The 22521-nt window shown below is 42.1% G+C and overlaps 1 protein-coding gene and 1 pseudogene across 1 annotated transcript; one reads left to right on the plus strand and one right to left on the minus strand.

Annotated features, from left to right (window-relative positions):
• Nucleotides 1-402: 402 nt before the first annotated feature.
• On the minus strand, nucleotides 403-2380 carry LOC147854094 (auxin-induced protein PCNT115-like). The gene is made up of 5 exons (XM_087331820.1): nucleotides 2018-2380; nucleotides 1730-1930; nucleotides 1249-1421; nucleotides 1050-1152; nucleotides 403-958 (listed from the first exon to the last, which is right to left on the minus strand). The coding sequence occupies exons 1-5, from the start codon at nucleotides 2234-2236 to the stop codon at nucleotides 617-619; spliced, it is 1038 nt and encodes a 345-aa protein (XP_087187946.1). The 5' UTR covers nucleotides 2237-2380; the 3' UTR covers nucleotides 403-616.
• An 11958-nt stretch (nucleotides 2381-14338) lies between these two features.
• On the plus strand, nucleotides 14339-14968 carry LOC147854095 (uncharacterized; annotated as a pseudogene).
• The last annotated feature ends 7553 nt before the right edge of the window (nucleotides 14969-22521 follow it).

The raw sequence follows: 22521 nt of genomic DNA on the forward strand, positions 1-22521 counted from the left end.
GTGTGTGTGTGTGTGCACAACATATGGATCAACTTTGTCTAAGGATGTAAAGTATCATATGTTAACACATTTGAAGGATTATCCCTAAACAAGTGTAACTTTGTAAAGGTTGAAGTTTGATTCCTTGACACTAGAAATACCTCGGAAGTGTTTTTTTAACCAGTCATTACTTGCACCAATTATGTTGCCTAGAAAAGAAAGGCATAATCTCGAAAACACCATTATGTTCATAAACTTCTTTATGAAGTCCTTGTATTCAATGTAATATAATGTATAGAATTTGACGATCATGCCATGCATATGATCAATGTGTATTAGCCATCACATAAGTTTTACTTATACTCAAATTTCGTGATTTGTTTTTTAATGAAAACTAAATTAAAGAAAAATATAGCCAAGTACTTAACTAATAATCACACAGAGTTTTAAGACATTACTGAAATATCCCTCCATAATACAGAAACATTCATAAACTTATGATTACTATACAAAGTATACAAAGTACCCCACACAGTCGTGTTGTATTATTATGACCTCCGTTTAACATTGTGATGAACTAATCTAAGAGGAAAATTCACCATTATTGAGCTATGTTGGGTTCTAATGCAATGGGCAGCTATGGGGCTTGCCAAGAAGAAAGGGGAGGTGTGTCGGAATACAATAAAGTCAAAATCGTATTTTCGTATCTGTCTCCAGCTATGGCATCGGCATGAAAGAGCGACTCAATCTCGATGATATCTTCTTTACTGAGCTTGACTCGCAGTGAGCCCACATTTTCATCAAAGTTTTTGAGTTTGGTAGTGCCAGGGATAGCTACAACATCATCTCCTTGATGTTGAACCCATGCAAGAGCAAGTTGACCTGTGGTGCAATCTTTTCTCAATGCAATCTCACGCAATGCCAAGAATAGCTTTTCATTCTTGTCTAAATTATGTCCCGCTAACCTCGGTTGCGCAATCTTCAGTTCAACAAAAATCTAATGCATCAGAAATCTCCATATAGAATATATTTTGTGTTTTAGCTATTATATTGTAATGCAAAGAGGCTACCTTTCGGAAATCCGTGTCACTAAGACCCTCTAGAAGTTTTGCTCCAAGGGAAAAGAAACCTCGACCTAAGGGACTGTAAGCTACAATGCCAATACCCAATTCTCTAGTGATTGACATAAAGACAAAGTTTTTTGTTAGTGACATACTTTTAGAAATTCAGGCATTCATGACGGGAAGAAGACATTCAACGAGGGCATACCGACAAGTGGGTATTATGTCTTTTTCTGCATCACGGGACCATAAAGACCACTCAAGTTGAACAGCCGTGATGGGATGCACCGCATGGGCTCTTCGAATGGTCGATGCAGAAGCCTCAGAAAGCCCAATATACTTGACCTTGCCTTCCTCAACCAGCCTCTTCATTTCCCCAACCTTGTTCACATATATAACAGTTGCATACAATAGTGAGCAACACATACCCTAATAATTAATAAAAACATATGTATATGTACATGTAGATGCATATGTATATGGATATGGATATGGATATGGATATGGATATGTATATGTATATTTATATGTATATGTATATGTTGTATGTGTATGTATATGTGTATGTTGTATGTTGTATGTGTATGTATATGTGTATGGTAACAACGATCTGGTTTACACCTAACAAAAGTATGAAAAGGATGTATGCACAAGGATTCTCCAATTGAGCAAACAGATTTCTTTCTTACAGTGACTTCAATTGGAACAGTTGGGTCGATTTGATGCTGATAGTAGAGGTCAATGCAATCTACATCCAGCCTTTGCAGGCTTGCCTCACAAGCCGAGCGCACATATGCGGGATCTCCTCGCACCAGGAACTTTCCATAATCCTCAATGATGGCCCCAAACTTGGTTGCAAGCTGAACCTTGTGCCTTCTTCCTTTCAAAGCCTATTACAATAACAAACGGATAACTTCCAAAACAGCCAAACCGTGGATATGGTAATGAAGAGAAAGATATAAGAGCAATTAACTCACCTTGCCCAGAAGGATCTCATTAAGGAAGGGTCCATATACATCAGATGTGTCGAGGAATGTGATGCCAGAGTCGATGGCATGGTGGATAAGTTCAATCATCTCATGCTCAGGCTTGGGGGGTCCGTAGAAGGCGGATATGCCCATGCAGCCCAGCCCTTGTTCCGATACCTCCAGACCTTGGGAACCAAGCTTCACTCTGCCCACCTCCACATTGGCCATAGCTGCTGCTACAGTAACCGATTACTCTTTCAATCCTCGTATTTTTTATGGAACAATCGATCCCAACACACAAATATATATAATCCAGCGCCGCCTCTGAATTAAATTCAGGTAGTCAAAGAGTGATAAGCAAGTATTTAGTTAGTGTAGGCTTCTTGACCCCCCCCCCAATACTTGCAACGCAAGCAAACACAATTTTGTTTGACTAAGAGGAAAAGAGAACCGCGAAACAAAGTCTGAAATTCATGCTCAAACAAAATATGTCCATCTTGGAATGTTGTTTCCGTTACCCTTTCTCATCAATTTGAGTGACTTTTTCATCATCGAAACCCATGCAATACTTTCATAGGATTTTTTGATCAAGAAGAAGAAAGTTATATCGAACTATGTTTTACACATTCTTGTTTACGTTGTCGTGATATGGTACGCCGAGTGTGGGAAAAGCAGGTGCACAAGTGCTAAGAAGGGGCATGCAAGCGTGTGGAAGAATAAGGGGACAAAGAGGAGTGGGCGAGTGGATGAACAAGGAGGGGGAAATGTGAGTGTGGAGGATCGAACAAGTAAGAGAGGGAATAAAGTGAAAAGAAAGGAGGAGAGAAGGGGACAAACTCCACATTAAGACGTAAGAAATTGAATACATGATAAGCAAGAGTGAATGCCTTAGGGGTTAGATCCATTCACTCAATGCATCAACACAATTAAGGTAGTGTAAGAGCATTAATTGAATGTTTTCCCTATGAAAGGAGGAGGGCCTCAATTTGCTCTCTTGGCATTTTTGGGGTTTCTTCTTCTCTTTCCACTTCCTTGTTTGCGGGTTGCTTGTGTCGGTTCATGTCTTCTCGTGAGATCATGGTTCGTTGGGTTCAATGCATCCGTGGTGTGGTTGTGTGGTTGTGTGGTTGTGTGTTCGTGCCGTCGTCGTGTTCGAGTTCGGGTGCTCGTCAGCCCGAGTGGTCATAGCTCATCGTGTCAGTGTTGGTGGTTTGCATGTTCGAGTTCTCAGCTCATTCACAGTGTTCATGCAATCGGTGCTTGCAATTTTGATCACTCATGTTCATCGTGCTCTTATCTTTACCGTTTGTCTGGCTCGTGGGTTCATAGTGTTCATGGATCAAGTGCTTGTGTGCTCACCGTCGTGCATAGTGTGGCCATTGTCCATGTGCTCGTGAGCTTGCCGGTTGTTGCACATAGCATTCATGTTCGGGTTCTTTTGTTCGTTGCTTGGTGCGGAAGGGCGAAGTAGGGTTTCATTTTCATCTTCACCTTCTTCTTCTTCTCTCCTACTCCTCTTTTTGGGTGGAATTGCTAAATTATGGGGTTGTAACTAACTCTCGCAATTAGTTATTTGAATTTTGTATCAAAAAGTTATGGTGAAACTCTTTGTGAATCCCAAACAACTTGTGTGAATAGTTTCGTGTTAAACAAATAGATCGATGAAACCTATCATGTTTGTTTGTGCAAGTAAACCCCATGTTTCGGGGATTGGGATGAGGGTTGCGACTGAAGGGTCAATGAAACTAAGGTCGACGAGCAAAGGCTTGATGACAAAGGAAAGGTAAAACACTAATAGTTGACGAGTGGCAACAATGGACAACCTCTTGAGTTTGACGAGTGTTGAAGAGTTTGTGAGGGTTGTCTCTAACTTCAAGCTCCCTAGTCCAAGACCCCCATGGTCCCGCCCGAATAGAACACACGTGAAACTATGCAACATAAATTTAGTGAACCTGAGGTGAAAGAGTGGCAAGGGAGATCCGAGATGCAGAGAGAAGAACTCGCGAAAGCATTGTAGGTAGTTGTGGACCGCTTAATAAATGCATGAGAAAGCATGGCCAACCTAGAACGAGCCATAGAGCACATCGATTCGATTCAACGGAAACGAAGTCTCGAGCTACTTGGAGGCTTACAAAGCCAGAATAATGATGAGAGACATCCTGAAAGCAAGGCAACTAACCAGCTTTGCTAGACTGGTGGTGCCAAGTATCCACGTGGAGGTACTCGAGATGCAAGAGGATAGCCGCAATTGGGAGGCGTTCGAAGGGAGGCTTCTCGAGAGGTATGTCCTCGATGACTCCTTACAAATGTCAAAGTAAAACCTAATGGATTGGGTTGAGCTTCACGTCAAGGGAAGAAACACAATCGTCCTTCTGCAAGAATTCAAGAAGCGTTACATGCAGCACTTCGCGCTTGATAGGACAGTTCTCGACATGAGCAATGTAGTATTGTTCCTCAAGGTGGTAGATGTATGGGATAGAGAGAAAGTGGGCCTCCTTCACGAGTATGACGACGGGCTCATAATGAATTGGGCCACGATGAAGAAGGTTTGCAACCGAATTATGGGGTTTCATTAGGTGGCCAAACACCCATGGAGTCCTTTAGTGAGGCACACAAACCTAGGGGTGGTAGAGCACCTCAAGAAACAAGGCAAACCACTACGAGGCTCGCCCCCGAGAGAAACGGTGTTGAAGCACTGTTTGGAGGATCAACAATAGACGAGCTCACGAAAATGGTGGGGACCTCTAGATAACGCAAGCTAGGAGAGATGGCAGACACCCTCTTCAAGACCTCCAACCCCTATTTATGCAAATATGCATGCTATTTGTATGATTGTACGTGGACAAGTGCATAAGTGTGGAAGACATTGTATGAAGTCTTGTTGGAAGTATGTGCTCATGTGCACAAGAGTGAGTGTATGTATGTCTGTATGTGATGAACACATGCACATTTATGTGCATGTGTGAAGATATGAAAGAGTGCGAGTAAGTTGTGTGTGTGAATGGCTAGAGGGGTATGTACCCCTACATATCTCATTGATGTACAACTTGATGGAAATAATAAAACTTGTTACAATAGAAGAATATGAGGACATGTAGGTTAGCGTCTGACAAACAACATAGATAAGTGGAGATGTAGGTTTTCACTGTTGATAGATTCAAGAAACAAGAAGCATAGAACATAGTAGTTAGAGCTCAAATGGCAGACTCTGTTATTCCCCACAAAAACTCTCTCTTACTATTACAATATCATAGTTAGGTTTATATAGTCAAGTCCTTACTTGGTAACGTATTCACACTAGAGATACAAATGGGTGTAGTTAGCCTTTTATGCCAACAAACTCCCCTGTAAAAGGACTACTATATATGGATATACAGTTGAGAAAATCGACGAATGTAGTATTGCACACAAAGAGAGACAAGACTGAAACAAAGTACAAACAAACACAAATACACTAGTCTAAGAGTTTTACGTGGAAAACCCTAAAGGGAAAAACCACAGGAGCCCACAAACTCGGAAAGAACTTCACTATATGGTGGAGTTACAAAAAAAACTTCCCTGACATACAAGGGGTATTACAATGCTTTGATTTGGCCACAACCGAAAAACAGAGAGCCTTCACCTAAGATGTAGACGGATGACTACAACAATAGAGACAGTTCTGGAGAATGTCTTCTCGTTCTCTAACAACTATAGCCCACAACTATTCACCTCTTGCTCTCACTAACAACATACAAATAGAGAGTTCTAGAGAATGTCATCTCGTTCTCTAACATACAACTTCTCGTTCTCTAACAACTAGAGACCGATGACTACACCTCTCGCTCTCAAGCCGACTATCATCCGGCTCTTTAGTCGATTGGCTTCAACCAATCTGGCTAGCTCTCCATCCCATTCGGAGGTATTGGTTTCTCAACATATACAATTTGTTGGGGTTATCTCCCTCTGTAAACCTAGATTACAATTTGAATATAAAATTATAGTTATATAATTACAAGTGCATTAGCTTATGGCCGAATCAACAAAGGTTAAGTCTAAATCTAGCTTTATTCAGCTAGTGTCGATATCAAGTATTGTCTGGATAGGCTTTTCGGATCGACTAGTCAAGATTGGATGGTTTCAAATTCTAGCTTCCGGTCTCTAGTTGTCCTTTGGCTCTTAAATTGCGCTCGTTCTTGTGCTTTTCACTAGATCCTCGTTCGGTTGTCACCTCCACTTGCCCCTCAATTGTCTCCTCTCTAGTCGTCTTCCTCGCACATTGTTGCATCCTTTTCCTCTCAGCTTTTCGGCTTCTTCAAGTTTGCCTTTTTGGCTCGTCCGATCGAGCTGGTTTTGGACTTGCCTGCTACATCTATTCATTCAGGTCTTTGCTACTCAGTCACTTGTCATAGTCCCATATGCTCTCTTAGTGCTCCAAACCATTGTTTTGGGAGTGGCTTCATCAAGCTATTGACTGTTAGGAATAGTACTAAAGCAAAGATGGAATTAGTACTAAGAAGAGCAGTACTATTAGTACTAAGAGGACAGGACTGCGTAAGATTCTCGAGAGAGGAAGTGAGAAGAGGAGAGAGAGAGAAAGATGATGACAGCAGCTAATATATTATGTGAAAAGATAAGTACAAGCGGCTAAGAGGCTTAAGTGTGGCGTTGAACCAATTTGGTTCAACATAATGCCTAGTGCCTTCTTTTATAGTGTTGTCAGGAGTAATCCTGAAACTTCTCGAATGTTCTAGAGAAATCTGGAATATACATTACTTTCTTATAATAAAAAATAAATGAAAATAATAGGATAGATGGTGTGATGGTTAAGAGCTCAACCCATATACCATAAGGTCATGGGTTCGAGTCTTGCCATATCATGACACTATCTCCCCCTTAAAGACGACGAGTGGAACGAGTCGATGCTGATTGCGGACCGGGTTTGTCCGGATACTTTTGTTGGAAATTAGCAAGCAGATCTTGAGCATTGGCAACATGCTCGACGGGTTCCCAAGTGCGTTCGCTCGGACTATAACCAAGCCAATCGACCAAATAATAAAGTTTGTTGCGAATAAGTTTGGAATCGAGGATGGCAGCAACTTCATACTCTGGGTCGGCGTCCAACTCCAGCAGGGGCGGCGGTGGTGTAACATGATTGGGAATGGTGTTTGCTTTATAAGGTTCAAGAAGAGAACAATGGAAAACCGGATGTATCTGAAGCTGCGGAGGGAGATCAAGGCAGAATGTGACATCATTAACCTTACCCGTAATACGGAAAGGACCGAGTCGTCGATAATCCAACTTGTCGCACGGTCGAGTAGTCTTGATGTGACGACGTAAGAGCCATACTCGATCTCCGATGTCAAAAGAGGAGGGAAGTCGATGACGATCTGCGTAAGTCTTCTGTGTCTGTTGAGCATGACGAAGATGAGTTGAGAGATCTGTCTAGATCTTGCGTAGTCTCTCCAAATGATCCCCGGCACGAGGATTGGTAGGGGTAGCTCCGAGGTGTCGATCACCGACCAGCGAGGATGAGAACCGGTATAAGAGTAGAATGGGGAGACTCGAGTCGAGGAGTGAACAACATTATTATACGCAAACTCCGCAAAGTGGAGAATCTCGGCCCAATCGTCCTGTTGATAACTCAGGAAACACCGGAGATATTGCTCCAGTGTTTGGTTTGTTCGTTCCGCCTGCCCATCGGTCTGAGGATGGTAGTCGAAGGAGAGGTTGCAAGAGACCTTGAGCATCTTGAAGAGATGCTGCCAAAATTTGGAGACAAATTGCGGTCCTCGGTCACTGATGATACTGTCTAGGAGGCCATGATGCCGAAATACCTCACGCATGACTAGGGCGGCGGTTTCCTCGCTAGTGATGGCCTTAGTACACGGAACAAAATGTGCCATCTTCGTATATCAATCGACGACGGTTAAGATAAAATCGAACCCCTGCGAGACCGGCAGATCTGTGATAAAATCAAGACAAATAGACTGCTACGGCTTACTTGGAATCGGTAAGGGTTCCAACAAGCCATATGGATGGTGTCGTGGCATCTTTGCTTGGCAGCAAGCATCACAAGTCCGAACATAGTCGTCGACAAAACGGCGCATGTGGGGCCACCAAAAAGATCGTTGCACTAGCTCCAACATCTTAGTACTACCAAAATGTCCCGCCGTATGGGTGTCGTGACAATGCTGGACGATTTGAAGGCGACAGGAGCAATCGGGGACATATACGCGCTTTTTAAAGAATAACAAACCATCATAATATTCGAATTGTCGGTAGTCAATACCTGGTTGTTGAGACTGAGAACAGGATGCCCGAGAAGTATCAATGTGCGCTAGGATGTCTTGAGCAAAACTATCCGTCTTCAAGTTTGCACGTATGTCATCGGTAATCCGTGAATCCATCAGGGTGTGAAAAATCCGCATCGTGTGCAATCATGTTGGTCCCAAGATTAGTTGCTTTTGATTATCAAATGTTGGATCACCAGGACGAGGTGCAAGATATGAACGCCGTGATAGTGCATCTGCTTTTCCTTACTGCTTCCCCAGTCGATATGTGATTTTGAAGTCAAAACACGTGAGGAATTGCGCCCACCGAGCTTGCCGTCGATTTAGTACGCGAGCATTCTGGAAATAAGCAAGATTTTTATGATCACTAAAGACAATGACTTGATGTGGAGAGCCCTCTAAGAAATGCCACCATTGCACAAATGAATCCACGATGGCTAATAACTCCTTGTCATGTATTTCGTAGTTGATTTCCACGACATCGAATTTGCACGAATGCAAAGCCACCGGATGCAACTCTTCTTTATCTCCTTCTTGAGAAAGGATGCTACCGAGGGCGAAATTTGAAGCATCGGCCTCCATGATGAATGGTTTGTTGGTATCCACATGAGCTAGAATCGGTGCTGATGTAAAGGCTTTCTTAAGATGCCGAAAAGCCATATCTGCTTCAATGGACCAAAGAAATGCTTGGCCCTTCTTCGTAAGTTGTGAGGGGTAAAATAATCTTCGAGTAATCCTGTATAAACTTACGGTAGAAGTTAGCAAAACCTAGAAAACATTGTACATCTCGTACCGACCGTGGAATTTGTCACTCTAGTACAGTTTGGACTTTAGCTGGATTCATGGCGATGCCCTTTGAGGAGATGACGTAGCCTAGAAATTCCACTTTCTTGCAGTCAAAGCTACATTTTTCTAGCTTGGCATAAAGACCATTCTCGCGGAGTCGCTTTAGTACTAATAGTACATGAGAATCGTGCTCTTGTTGGGTCTTTGAATAAATCAATAGATCATCCAGATATATGATCAAACAGATATCCAAGAGGTCTCTGAATATATCATTTGCCATGTGTTGGAAGACTTCGGCTGCATTGGTTAAGCCGAACGGCATAACAGTATACTCGAAATGCCCATACCGCGTGCAAAAGGCGGTCTTCCATTCATCTCCCGGTCGGATCTGCACGAGGTTATACGCTCCTCGTAGATCGATTTTGGTAAAAAACTTGGCACCATTAACTCGCTCTAAAAGATTTGATATAAGAGGAAGTGCATACCTATTCCGGATGGTGACCTTATTCAATCCGCGGTAATCAACGACGAGACGAAGTGAGCCATCTTTCTTCTTGACAAAGAAGATGGGTGCACCAGCCGGAGATTTTGAATGACGGATGAACCCGCTTGCCAAGTTCTCCTCTATTTAGGCTCGAAGGACTTCTAACTCAGTGGGTGACAAGTTGTAAATTGGTTCCCATGGTGGCTCGGTTCCTGGTTGTAAATCGATGGGACAGTCATAGGGACGGTGATGAGGAAGGGTACCGGCTTTTACCTTGACAAATACATCGGCATAAGGATGATATTTTGCCGGAAGTTGTACTGAGGAGTACTGATATTGCAAATAGGAACATTGCCTCCTTGTGTCCTTCTTCGCGTAATTGATGGAGTGAAATGGTTGAAACTCGGTGAGTAGATTCTTGGGGTAGTCGATATCGGAATTCTCTTGTTCTCCAATCTATGGCTAGATTATGTAATTCAAACCAAGGTAATCCTAGGACAATGGGATGCTCTGGACTACTAATTATATTAAATGATATTACACACACAAAACTACCTAGGACAACTTGAATGGGTTCTGATTCTTCTACAATATTCCCGGAAGCAATGGGACGACCATCAATGACTACTATAGATGCGGGACAAGGAAGTTTTCTTAGGGATATTTGAGAAGCTTGGGCAAAATTTCGATCCATAAAACAGGAATTAGCTCCGGAATCTAAGAGTGCTAGGACGGGTACTAGGGGAGTACTTTTAGTACTAACAATGACTTGGGCTAGGAACACATTGCTAACTTGCTTGCAAGGAATGGAACCACTAATGGGCTGTGCAGATCTAGGGCTGTTGTCCAACCAAATGGCTCCTATTTTGGCTAGACTCAATTGTTTAACTCTTCATCTAATTGACTAAGGATTTCAAATTTGTTTGAGATACTTGGGCTATTAGTACTATGAATACTATCTGACACTCTATTAGTACTATTAATACTATCAGACACTCCGAAGGGAAGAATTGACTCGGGTTTAGTACAGGTGACGATTTGATTTAGCTGTCTTCTTGGCCTATGGGGACAATTGATGGCGATATGCCCTGGTCCACCGCAATAAAGACATAATCGATTGGCACGTCGTCGTTGCTTTTCTTCTTCCGATAACGGGCCGCGTCGACGCATGGTGTCGATCTCCATCGGTGTCGGAATATTGGCTTGAGGTACATCACGTGCAAACGGTTTAGCCGTGACTGAGGCGTATGTGGGTTCCGGCCGAGAGCGTGGTATTTGTAACTGACCTTCCGAACGCCGTTCGAAAAGGCGGTTGTCGCATCGGACCGCTCGACTGATTGCCTCCGTAAGAGACTTTGGTTCTTCGGGGAAGGTTAAAAGCAAATTTTTGACATCATTGCGCAAGCCGTAATGAAACTGCTCCATGAGGGCCTGATCATCCCAGGGGATATCTGAGGTGAGTAGACGGAAATCTGCCGCGTAGGCAGAGGCTGGACGATCACCTTGACGCAATCTTAAGATCTTGTTGATCGTCGTCCTGATGTTGTTGGTATCTCCAAAGCAGGCTTTAAACTCACCAATAAAATCTTCAAAGTTATTAAGCAAGGGCGATTGTTTTTCTAGAAACAGAGCGAACCATGCCAAGGCTTGGCTGCTAAGTAACGTGCCTATTAGGCCGACTCGAGATGCATCAGTGGGATATCAGGAAGGATGCATCTGGATGACTAAGCGTACCTGATTAAGGAATCCCCGGACTTGCGATAGCATTCCGTCAAATTTCACAGGAAGTCTAATCTTGGGCTCTTTATGAAATCCTTGGGGACTTGATCCTTGTTGTTGCAACGCTGCTTCGAGTTCTTGTACTCGTAACACTAACTCCCCATGTTGTTGCGTTTGTTGTTTTTCGAGAGCGATTTGTTGCAGATCCCCTATCAACCGTTGGTTTTCTTGTTCCAGGGCAACAAACTTTTCTTTTAGGCACTGTAACTCGGAGAAAACGGATTGATATTCTTGGGCGCTAACAGTAGCCATAGTATAGGGAAAAGGGTAGGAGGATGAGGGAGAACGACAAGTAGGCTAGAGGAAAGGAAAATTGGTTCAAACTTTCAGGAATAGTACTAAAGCAGAGATGGAATTAGTACTAAGAAGAGCAGTACTATTAGTACTAAGAGGACGGGACTGCATAAGATTCCCGAGAGAGGAAGTGAGAAAAGGAGAGAGAAAGATAGCGAGGATGAGAGAGAGAGAGAAAGATGATGATAGCAGCTAATATATTATGTGAAAAGATAAGTACAAGCGACTAACCTTTCCCATCCGGAGGGACCTGTCTCCCAACATCGACTTCGGTTGGATTGACCAATATGAAAGTCAATTGCAGATCTTCGATACCTTGTAAGTACCTGAAGATGTTTTTAACAGCTCATTGATTTGAAAGGTAGTTGTAGATCTTCGATAACTCGTACTAAGTACCTGAAGATGTTTTTCACAGCCTCCCAGTGCTTCTTTCCTAGGTTCGACATGTACCGACTAACCACCCCTATGACATATGCAAGGTCGAGTCGTCTCGCCACCATTGCGTACACGATACATCCTATGGCCGATGTGTAGGGTGTCTTTCCATTGAGCTCTATGTCCTTGTTGGTCGATAGAGAGCCTATGTCTAATAGTCTCAACTGTTGGTTTTAGTATGTAGAAGATATTGGTAATGATGCGGAAGATGATTGAGCACCTGTTAGTGATTCTAGAAAACAACATAAGTGGAGGTATGCATTGTTGCGCCGAGAGAGAGAGAAAGAAGAAAGAAATATTAACGTCTTCTAAGGCCAAAATTGGCCCATGAGATAGTTATTTTACAACAAAATGGGTATTTATCCAATCCTCATAACTAAAATAAAATAAAGTAAAAATAGAACTTAAGTTAAAAGAGTTCTAGTAGTGTACAAAATGTGGTATACTGGATAAAGGAAGTTACTTTGCACTAAGCCTAATTTCATTTCCACCCAAGCCTCTCGAAAAGAAGTGGGAGGTCAAAGGTTTTTGGAGTGGGTGTGACCCATGGTCCCAATGTAGAGAGTACCCTAGCCATGGCTTCTAGGCGGTGTAGCTCACGTTCCCTTATTTTCATTATTGCTTCTACACCATGTCGAGTTTCTTTGAAACCCGGCACCTGAGGGCGTTTGGTTCAACTTTGGTTTTCTGCTTCGTGAGATCATGATATTGATTAATGTTGGCACATGATATGTTTACATCACGACTTGATGTTATGACTATTTGTTTGACCTTATCCAATTTATTTGCCAGAAATAATCATTCAATGGCTCAGAATAACGGCCCGATGTCATCCGCTCAAGCGGAAGTGACTTTGCACTAAGGAGTGACTTGACCAAGGAGACGGTCGGAACGAAGGTGGCACAAGCACGAGATATGAAGGGCTATGCTCAAGAGGAGCACAAGAAGTCATGACAACCAGTCATCGCCATGCAAAGAGTGAACGAAGAATATGGTGGATCAGATGGCTACAATGGTTCGGGTGGAAAAAATGGATGTGCTCAAAATGGAGAGACAAAGTTGACATAACGAGAGAAACAGAGGGTACTACGGGTAAAGGAGAATTACGAGCACCGGCAATTTCGGCACATATCGGAGGATGTGTGGGTTCAGAGGGGGCGAGTGTCGTAGTGTATTTCGCACACTACGTGAAAAATGTATAAAATAACCGATTGAATAAATATGAAGAAAAAGAAAGAAATATCAAAATATATATTACATGCATAAGGCAAGATTCAAACCTTGTACCTCCATGTTAATAATTTGAAGCCTTACCATTACACTAACACATCATGAGTCTTAGAAAAGCAGATATCCCACATATATAAAGGTTACTTCACACATATTTTCTAGGAAAAAGCTTTAGTTAGAAGAAAAATACGTGATAGAAAAAAGCTACACGTGCACATCTAGCGTGCATGAGCACTATAGTTGATAAAACCGCACGAGGTTAGAAAAAGCATGATCACTTCTAGAAAAAAAAGCATGTTAGAGAAAGCATATAGTCTATACATAGAGAAAGCATGGAGTTCATAGTTAGAGAAAAAGCATGGATTGCTTACTCTCTCATCACTATATAAGGATGGGGAGCACAATGTAATAAGGGGAGAGAAAATTATGGAGGAAAAATCATTAGGATTCAAAAATAATGATTAATAAAATAAACTATGCTTGTGGGATTCAAAACTTTTCTATATCTTTCTCTTCCAATCTATTCTAATTTATTATTAGAGTTTTAAATATTAATAAAATAAATAAACTATACTCGTGGGATTCACGAGGTTTCTATATCTCTTTCAATCCAAATTCATATTCTTATCTTAATATTGATTAATCTAATAAAATACATTATACTCATGGGATTCACGAGGTTTTTTATATCTCTCTCTTATAATCTATTTATATTCTTATTAGCCTTAAAAATCTCCTCCTCCTAGTCCAAAACCCTAGCGGTTCCCACCCGACTCACGCAACGGTCCGGCACCGAAAGGCACGACAACGTCACCAACTCTAGTCAACCACGCCATCACACCACAATATATTTCACACATGAGCTCTCTGACATATACTCTTGACATGTTTAGGCCCATCTCTCCTCCCTTGATCCCTCCCTACCTTTAGAAAGCCTTAGGATCTAGGCCACAAAATAAATGGTATGATGAGGATTGTAGGGACTTACATAGACAAGTTACGGTATCACAACTTAGTGGTAGTATTACCTCAGTACAAGCTCGCAAAGATATGCGCAAGATCACACGTTGTAAGAGACGAGCGTGGGAGGCATCCTAATATTGGGAACTCTACCATATGCTCATGAGTAGCGATTGCGCCACTACATGGAAGAGACTACGGGAACCAAGACCACAAACACCCATCGAAGATCCCGAAACTTGGCACATGTATACAGAGAGACTTTACCAAATCCCAAACCAACTACCCATTCCAATGTCTTCTACGCACCGATCTACCATGGGGACACTTTTCCCGACCTCTAAGGTCACGAAGGTCATAAAGAAACTACAACATAGGAAGTCCATGGACCACACAAGATTGCGAGCAGAGCACATGATATATGCGAGAGAGTGCCTAACTCCCTTGCCTAACTCCCTTGCCCTCACGGAGGGTTTTCCACCACAATAGACTATGAACACAGTGGTCCCCATACATAAAAGGGGGGACTCCATGAACCCAAATACATATAGGACCATTATGATAGGTCATACCCTTGCTAAATTATATGGTGCAATAATGGAAGCAAAACTTAGCGATTATATGGAGACCCTAAATCTTCGTGCACCTGAACAGGCTGGCTTTAGACGAGCCTTCTCCACTATTGATCATATCTTCATGCTTAGATGCTTAATTGACTAGACTAAGGCTCACAAGAAGAAATTATATTGTTGTTTTTGTGGACTTCTGCAAAGCCTTTGACACAATCCTTAGAGAGTGGTTGTTTGATAGGCTTAAAATCTTTAGGATACCAAATGCCATGGTTTGGGCCATCTACGCACTATATGAACAAGTGTCTGGGTGTGTCTGATGCCCAGGTGGCCTATCCAATTGTTTCACTAGCACTATTGGTGTAAAACAACGTTGCCCCCTATCATTGACCTTTTTTGGGATCTACATTGATGAGATTGCAGATTTTATTGCTCGTAAGGGAGGCAACGGAGTAGTCCTTGGGGATACGCAGGTTTGTATCTTGCTCTATGCAAACGACACAGTTTTGCTCTCTGAATCCGAACACGACCTACAAAGGCACCTTAATGCCTTAGATGACTTTTGCGCACAACGAGGATTGGTAGTGAATCTAGGGAAAACTAAATTCCTTATCTTCCACACATCGGCCCAAGTTAGAGCTAAATGTCACCTAACTATCTCCCATAGCCCAGTTGAGGTGGTTGGATCATATGTCTATCTCAGAGTCACTTTCAGTGCTTGTTCAGGTAAATTTTCGATGACACAGGCACCGAAGGATATACTTACGAGAGGACATGCATCCCTCTCACTCGTAGAGAGACAATGCCATCAAGCATACTTTCAAGAGCCACGGACTAAAGGGTGGCTCTTTGACTCATTAGTAACCCCCTACCTCATGTATGCATCAGTGGTTTGGGCTCTAGGACTACCATCTTTCATGTTCACACAATTAGAGAGACCATTGGTGATGATGTTATCACGCCAGCTCCGAAGCAAATCGACAGTACCACATGACATTATTATTGTTGAGTTCACTTTACCCCCAATGTTTGTAGAGGCACTTTTCCAACTTGTAGTCTTTATTCATAATATACATAGCCAACCACATGATAAAATATCTCTTCAAGCCTTTAAGGCCTCTCGATCACTATATGAGTCCGGCTATACTAGCTCATGGTATGGCATGACGATGAGTTGGCTTCTTGCGAATGGTCTAGATATTAATAACGTACCTCCCCTTAGGTACAACCACGCGATTGATAACACTTTAATCTCTCATGAGGACCGCAATAAAGTAATATGCCAAGAAATATGGAAAATTTACACTTGGTATAAATGGATCACACCACTAGAGCCACTCCCATCTAAAATGTTGTACTATAAGGAACACTTCATGCACTTCTCTAAAATGTTGTACTATAAGGTTTTATCATGCGGCCAAAATATCTAGATGTATTCTTACCAAATGCACTAGGGGTTGCCATTGGACAACTTAGAATATCATCTCACCAACTTGAGATTGAGAATGGTCGTACTAATGGAGTCCCTAGGGAGGAAAGGATATGTAGGTTATGCCACATAGAGATAGAGGATGAGTATCACTTTACATGCAAGTGTCCAACCTACGCCAAGATAAGGGAAAAATACGAAGACATACTTGTTTCCTCTCCCACCCTCGCCAAACTATTAGATACTCTAGATATAATGAAATTAGGTAGATACATCCTAGAGCTAAAACAACACAGAGAGAATAAGTTACAAAATGTTGACAATAATGTTGCTCATGTTCACCAACATGTAACAAATGAAGTTTTTCAGGAACAGGGGGAGACAATGAATGTCGACACACCTCTAGACGTATGAGATGAGGTTCAAGATTAGGTTACTATGGCAACACAAAGGCTGAAGAAGTTATGGAGGGTTATCGGGGGCGTCTAAAGGTTCTCTGCTTGCACGGGTTCCGCACAAGTGGATGCATCTTGGAGCAACAACTCAAACGATGGGATGCTTCATTACATCGTCTTCTAGACATGGTAATCTCTCTTTCTATGTGGCGTAAGGAATTTCCTTAGCAATTTCACATCCCCAACTGAACATGTGTCCACTGTCTATGCATGCATCCGAACAGATATATTGTCTTTCCCTGATCTCTATATCGATTTTTTTCATGGCGGCTCCTCGAGGCTCAACCATGTATGTTCGTGTCATGAATGGTTTATACACAAAAAAAATGTTAACAATAAACTATGTTTCTGTGCCCACATATGTGGTTTCGACTCTTTAAGTCCTGTTACGAGGACCCCAAAGTGCACTTAGACCTAAATTCTAAACATGTATTATAGTCATATGTATCAATAATGTTGTATGGTCTTGGTCATATTTGAACTCGAGACCTCGAGAACAAATGCATTAAACACTTGAGCTAACCAAATATGTTACTTGTGTTGAATGTTTAACGTTTTATGCGTATAAGAGATATGCGAGGCATTTGCTCATATTTTTTTTTTTTAAAGAAACATATATGTCAAGAGTCCTTATTTCCCCCTCGTTTACCACAAACTATGTTGGTACATTACCTAACCTCAAGTCTCATAATTACAATGGCATACGCCAAAGTGCAACCTAATGGTCAGGCCAAATGAGCCCTCTTTTCGTAGTAGGCCTGCGTGGCCCATCACATGGTTACATCATTACGAATGCCTTTCATAAGAATGATCTCATGGTGGCATCGTATCCATGTAATGAGGGAGGGATGTTGGATATGTGTGTCATAGGAGCGACCTCACATGAAGTGGGTCAAGCCCTATGTTATCAACATCATTGTGGCTATGATCGTTTCATTACGTAACAAAATCGAAGTGATCAATGGGGATGTCAACAAAAAAATTGTTGAAAAAAGGATGGTGACTACACCATTCTCACAAAAATTGTGAGGACAACCACCAAGATCCTTTCCCCAAAAAGGACAACATTCGATATAGAAATCACGTAATAACTAATATACATATATGTATATTTATCACGTATATACGATCAAATACATATACACGTGACAACATATGCATATACTAAACAAATTCGCAACATCAAATAGCCAATAATGATGTAATCGAGATACGTAATCGAGGCATATAGCCTCTACGTGTTAGATATAATCAATGATCAGCCCCAAGTTGTAAATCTATCCCCATATGTGCTCTTATAGTGCACATTTTGTGATAGCGCCCCAAGTGAAGAGCGACTAGTGTGCAACTCAACCATATGGGTCGATAAGGTGTTAATCTAGGAACCCGTAGATGCGTAGGACACAATGGATTAAGGAAAGAGAAAAATAGGTAATAGGATTGGCTAATCAAGTCAACTAGAATATTTTGTGGGCAAGTTACAATGTACTTAGTCTTGAAGTATGTGCCATTGACTTCAAGATAAGTATTATCTAGCACTAGCCTGTATCTAGGGAGTTGGGTCATATTAAATGACAAGTCAGTTGATAGAAAAGGAATATCTCCACTACGATCAACTGACATGCACATTTAATGTTACACTCAAACCAAACAGAGAATATAATCCACTCTCTTACACAATGGTGTATTGATCATCAATCCCCATTGTCATGAACATCGACACCCACTAATTTTGTAGTGAGTTGGTCCAAAACCCATCTAAGCTCTAAGGTGTGAGCGCATGCTACCATTGTGAGCTACTCTCAAATGTAATAGAAGTTTGGTTTTCATATATCCATCTCTGTGGTTGTAACTTTATATACCTATGTAATCGATTCTCAATATTTCTAACATGGTATCAGAGATGAGAGGTTGATCTAGATTAGGTATATACGGGTTGTTGTTGTCTAGCAGCACAGAGAGAGAGAGAGAGGGAGGGAGGGAGGGAGGGAGGGAGGGAGAGTATCAATGGCCTTGTCTACGAATGTTACAGCTGCTCCACTGTGCATTCATCCACCTCCATTGTCTGATCGAAAGCTAGATGGAACCAACTACACTCTATGGAAGTTCAAAATGTATGCCATTTTGGACTCCTACGAGTTGTTGGAGACAATCATGGGACCCATAGGAGGAGACTCTGAGCCCATGGTGACCTTTGACCCTGCACACCCTACCACATCAATCCCTCCAAATGTTGATCTACTTCGAGCCTGGAAGAGAAGGAATGATGATGCGTTGTGTACCATAGTCACTGGTGTATGTGACTCTGTACTAGCATTAGTGCAACATACAACCAGGGCACATGAAGCTTGGGGCATATTGGCCAGCCAGTATGAAACCAGAAACTATACAAGGATACAGAAACTCAAAAATCAGCTTGCTGCAGAGAAGCTCGATGATGGAGAGAAAGTAGAATCCTTTGTAAAAAGGATTAAGGATCTTCAAGATCAGCTGGCAGCTATCTAGAGGATATGGCTCATCGGTGCATTCAAGTACTTCCTTCCAAGTATGATGGCATTGTGACAACATTGAACACTCAAGTTCGACCCACTCCTTTAAAATTTGATGAACTAAGTGCAATGTTTCTTGAAGAGGAGCTTTGGCTTAAGACAAGAGAAGAAAGGGAAGATGCAGCATTTGTCTCTAGGACTAAGGATACCAAAGAAGAAGAAGTTCAATGGATCGTGTTTCTACTATGACAAGAAGGGTCAAAAAATCAAGGATTGTCGAAAGAAGATGGCGGATGAGAAGAATGGTTCTAGTAAGACCTCTTGGAGAGATCCCGAGTCTACCAACAATGGCGTAGATGAGCTTGAGTTACGGGTCGCAACTGAAGAAGTGTGTTCTTCAGTTGATACTCAAGTTGTCGACGACTCTTGGATTCTTGATAGTGGAGCATCTCGACATATGACTAGCAATCGTGGCTTGTACAGCTCTTGGACACCTCTACAAGAGCCCATCAATGTTGTGGATATCTTCACAAAGGCGCTTGGAGCAGAACATCTACAACAACACCATCGACGATAATAAGTTTGAACCAAATTTTTCTTTCCTCCCTCATTTCTTTCTCTTCCAAGAACCTTAATAAGTTTCCTTCTTTCTTTTCCTCTTCCCTCATAAGATATGGAGTCCGTGAGCAAACAAGAATATATGCGTGTCCTTTCTGAGCTCGACATGCTCACGAATAAATTTGTGGCACTAGAGCAAGAAAATCAAAGGCTACTCAAGGACCTGCAACATGTGAGTACCGAGAAAGCACAACAATATGAAGAGTTTTCACAATGAGTTCGCCAACTCGAGGCTATTATATTATCATTACGAGAACAAGCATCGGGGGTTCAAAACTACCCCAAAGAACCGAAGATTAGCTTCCCTGCTAAGTTTGATGGTATGAGGTCTCTATTTCGAGGCTTTTTGAATCAAGTACGTTTGGTTATTCAATTACATCACAATCGATACCCAACGGAAGCTACTCGTGTGGGATTAGTAGGAACCTTGCTAAGCGGTATAGCACTAGCATGGTTTTCACCACTCCTTCAGAAGAAATCACCATTGTTGGAGGATTTTGAGTCATTTGTTAAGGAGTTTCAAGCTAGCTTCGGAGATACCGACAACATTAGGACGACAATAAACAAGATTCGAAGGCTCCGACAAGGAGATCGTCCCATGTCGGCTTACGCAGCCGATTTCCGTCTCTTGGCATGCGATCTCCCTTGGGATGAGGCGGCTCTAATGGATCAATTCTGTGAAGGTTTGCGTAATGATGTCAAACATCTTCTTCTTACCTTTCATAAAGATCCAAAATCTCTTACAGAGGCAATTAGTCGAGCTATGCGACGTGATAATCGCCTATTTGAGCGACGCTCGGAGCGCCAACAAACGTTGCGTCGTCAACCGGAACAAACGTACGCTTCTATAGTCGCAACGCCTCCACAAGTTTCTAGACCCATCATGAGGGATGTGTTGGGAAGTCGGTCCCTCCGGATGGGATCCGGTTATGAATAAGGAGGACCCGGCGAGAACTGGAAGAGATTCGATAACCGGATCGAATGGACCTGGTGAGAATCGGAAGAGAAGACATATTTGTAAATATGTTTTGAGTAAGCCTATTGAGGCTATATTTGTAAATAGCCCTAAGTTCATATGAGTATAAATATGACCTAGGGCAATCACAGAAATGTTGTTGTTGTCATATTGTTGTTGATATAACTGTTGTATAGAGTGAGAGGAGATATAGAGTTATACTATGTTGTAACCACCGATTGGCGAAGATATAGAGCTCGAGGTCGTTGCCTCCGAGTCTCTGATTGTATCTTTCCTATATATAGTGATAGCTTGGAGTCTGTGGGCTCCTATGGTTTTTTCCCATTAGGGTTTTCCACGTAAACATTCTGTGTACTCTCTACTTCCTATTTCTGTGTTTCATTCTCATTGAAGTGATTCAAGACTCGGTTGTGACCAAGCAATATTCCGCACTATTCTCTTCAGGATGGCCCAACTCCAATGGAAATAGAGTCAACACAATGTCGAGGGCCCTTATCGGATGCTGAGAAGCAACAACGTCGAGCACTCCGCGTATGTCTATATTGTCGGGGTCTAGGACATATAGCCGTGATTTGTCCGCATAAACCTAGACGTCAAGTATACCAAGTAAGTGCACAAGACAACCCTACTTCAAGCTCCATTATTACTTCTAATAACATAAGTAAGCCTAGTAGTCCATGCCATGAGAATAGATTCGATGTCATGAGGATGTGTTAAACGAGTAAGTCCAGCCAAAATAGGAGCCATTTGGTTGGACTATCCTAGATATGTAGAGTCAATTCCTAGTTGTGGTTCCATTTTATCAAATCAAGTTAGTCGAGTTTTTTCTGCACAAGTTGAGCTTAGCACATCTACATGTCATCGAGTCCTAGCCTCTGCCCTCTTAGATTCTGGAGCCAACTCTTGCTTGTTTCATGGATCGTGAGTTTACATTGACACAAAACATCCTCCTGAATAACCTCCCGAACCCAGTATCCGTAGAAGTCATCGATGGTTGTCCCATAGCATCAGGTGATATAGTCGAAGAGTCCAAGCTAATTCGTGTAGTTCTTGGTGATTTGGCAAGCATAATCTCTTTCAATATTATTCGTAGTCCAGAACACTCATTAGTTCTAGGTCTCCCTTGGTTTGAACTAAATAACCCGAAGATTGATTGGATGAAAAGAACAATTGAGGAATCCCAAGAAAAAAGAACTACACTCGCATCCCTCAACACTCCAATATTTGATACTGGATCCGATAAGTTATCAACCATCTCTCTCCATCAGTTACGTGAGGCAGGAGGGAATGAGGACATGTTCATATTTGCAATCGTAGCAACTCCATCAAGCCCATCACCCATCTTACCGGAGCCGAATGTTCAATTACCAAAAAAATACAAAGAGTTTTCAAACTTCTTTGATAAGGTCAAGGCAAATACATTGCCAAAGCATAGGCCATACAACTACCCTATTGACTTACAACCAGGGAAAGAACTGACATGCAGGCCGATTTATAATCTTTCACTCGTAGAGCTAGAGACTTTGATGAGAATCTGACAAACGGATTCATCTGGCATTCTAGATCCCCTGTTGGTGCACCTATCTTCTTCGTTAAGAAGAAAAACGGGTCTCTTCGGTTGGTCGTGGATTATCGAGGGCTGAACAAAGTGACTATCCAGAATAGATATGCTCTACCATTGATCTCGAAACTTTTTGAATGTCTCAGTGGAGCAAAATATTTCACAAAATTGGACCT

Source organism: Azolla caroliniana, unplaced genomic scaffold (genome assembly GCF_043228905.1).
Source record: "Azolla caroliniana isolate FFs.n. ecotype wild unplaced genomic scaffold, voAzoCaro1.0.p SCAF_16, whole genome shotgun sequence".
Classification (NCBI taxonomy): Eukaryota; Viridiplantae; Streptophyta; class Polypodiopsida; order Salviniales; family Salviniaceae; genus Azolla; species Azolla caroliniana.

Excerpts from the sequence above, each read along its gene's own strand:
- LOC147854094 (XM_087331820.1), bottom strand. The coding sequence starts at position 2,236 with ATGGCCAATGTGGAGGTGGGCAGAGTGAAGCTTGGTTCCCAAGGTCTG. Across the intron at positions 1,153-1,248 it reads GACATAATACCCACTTGTCG|AGAATTGGGTATTGGCATTG; the intron begins GTATGCCCTCGT and ends GTCAATCACTAG. Across the intron at positions 959-1,049 it reads GTGACACGGATTTCCGAAAG|ATTGCGCAACCGAGGTTAGC; the intron begins GTAGCCTCTTTG and ends GTTGAACTGAAG.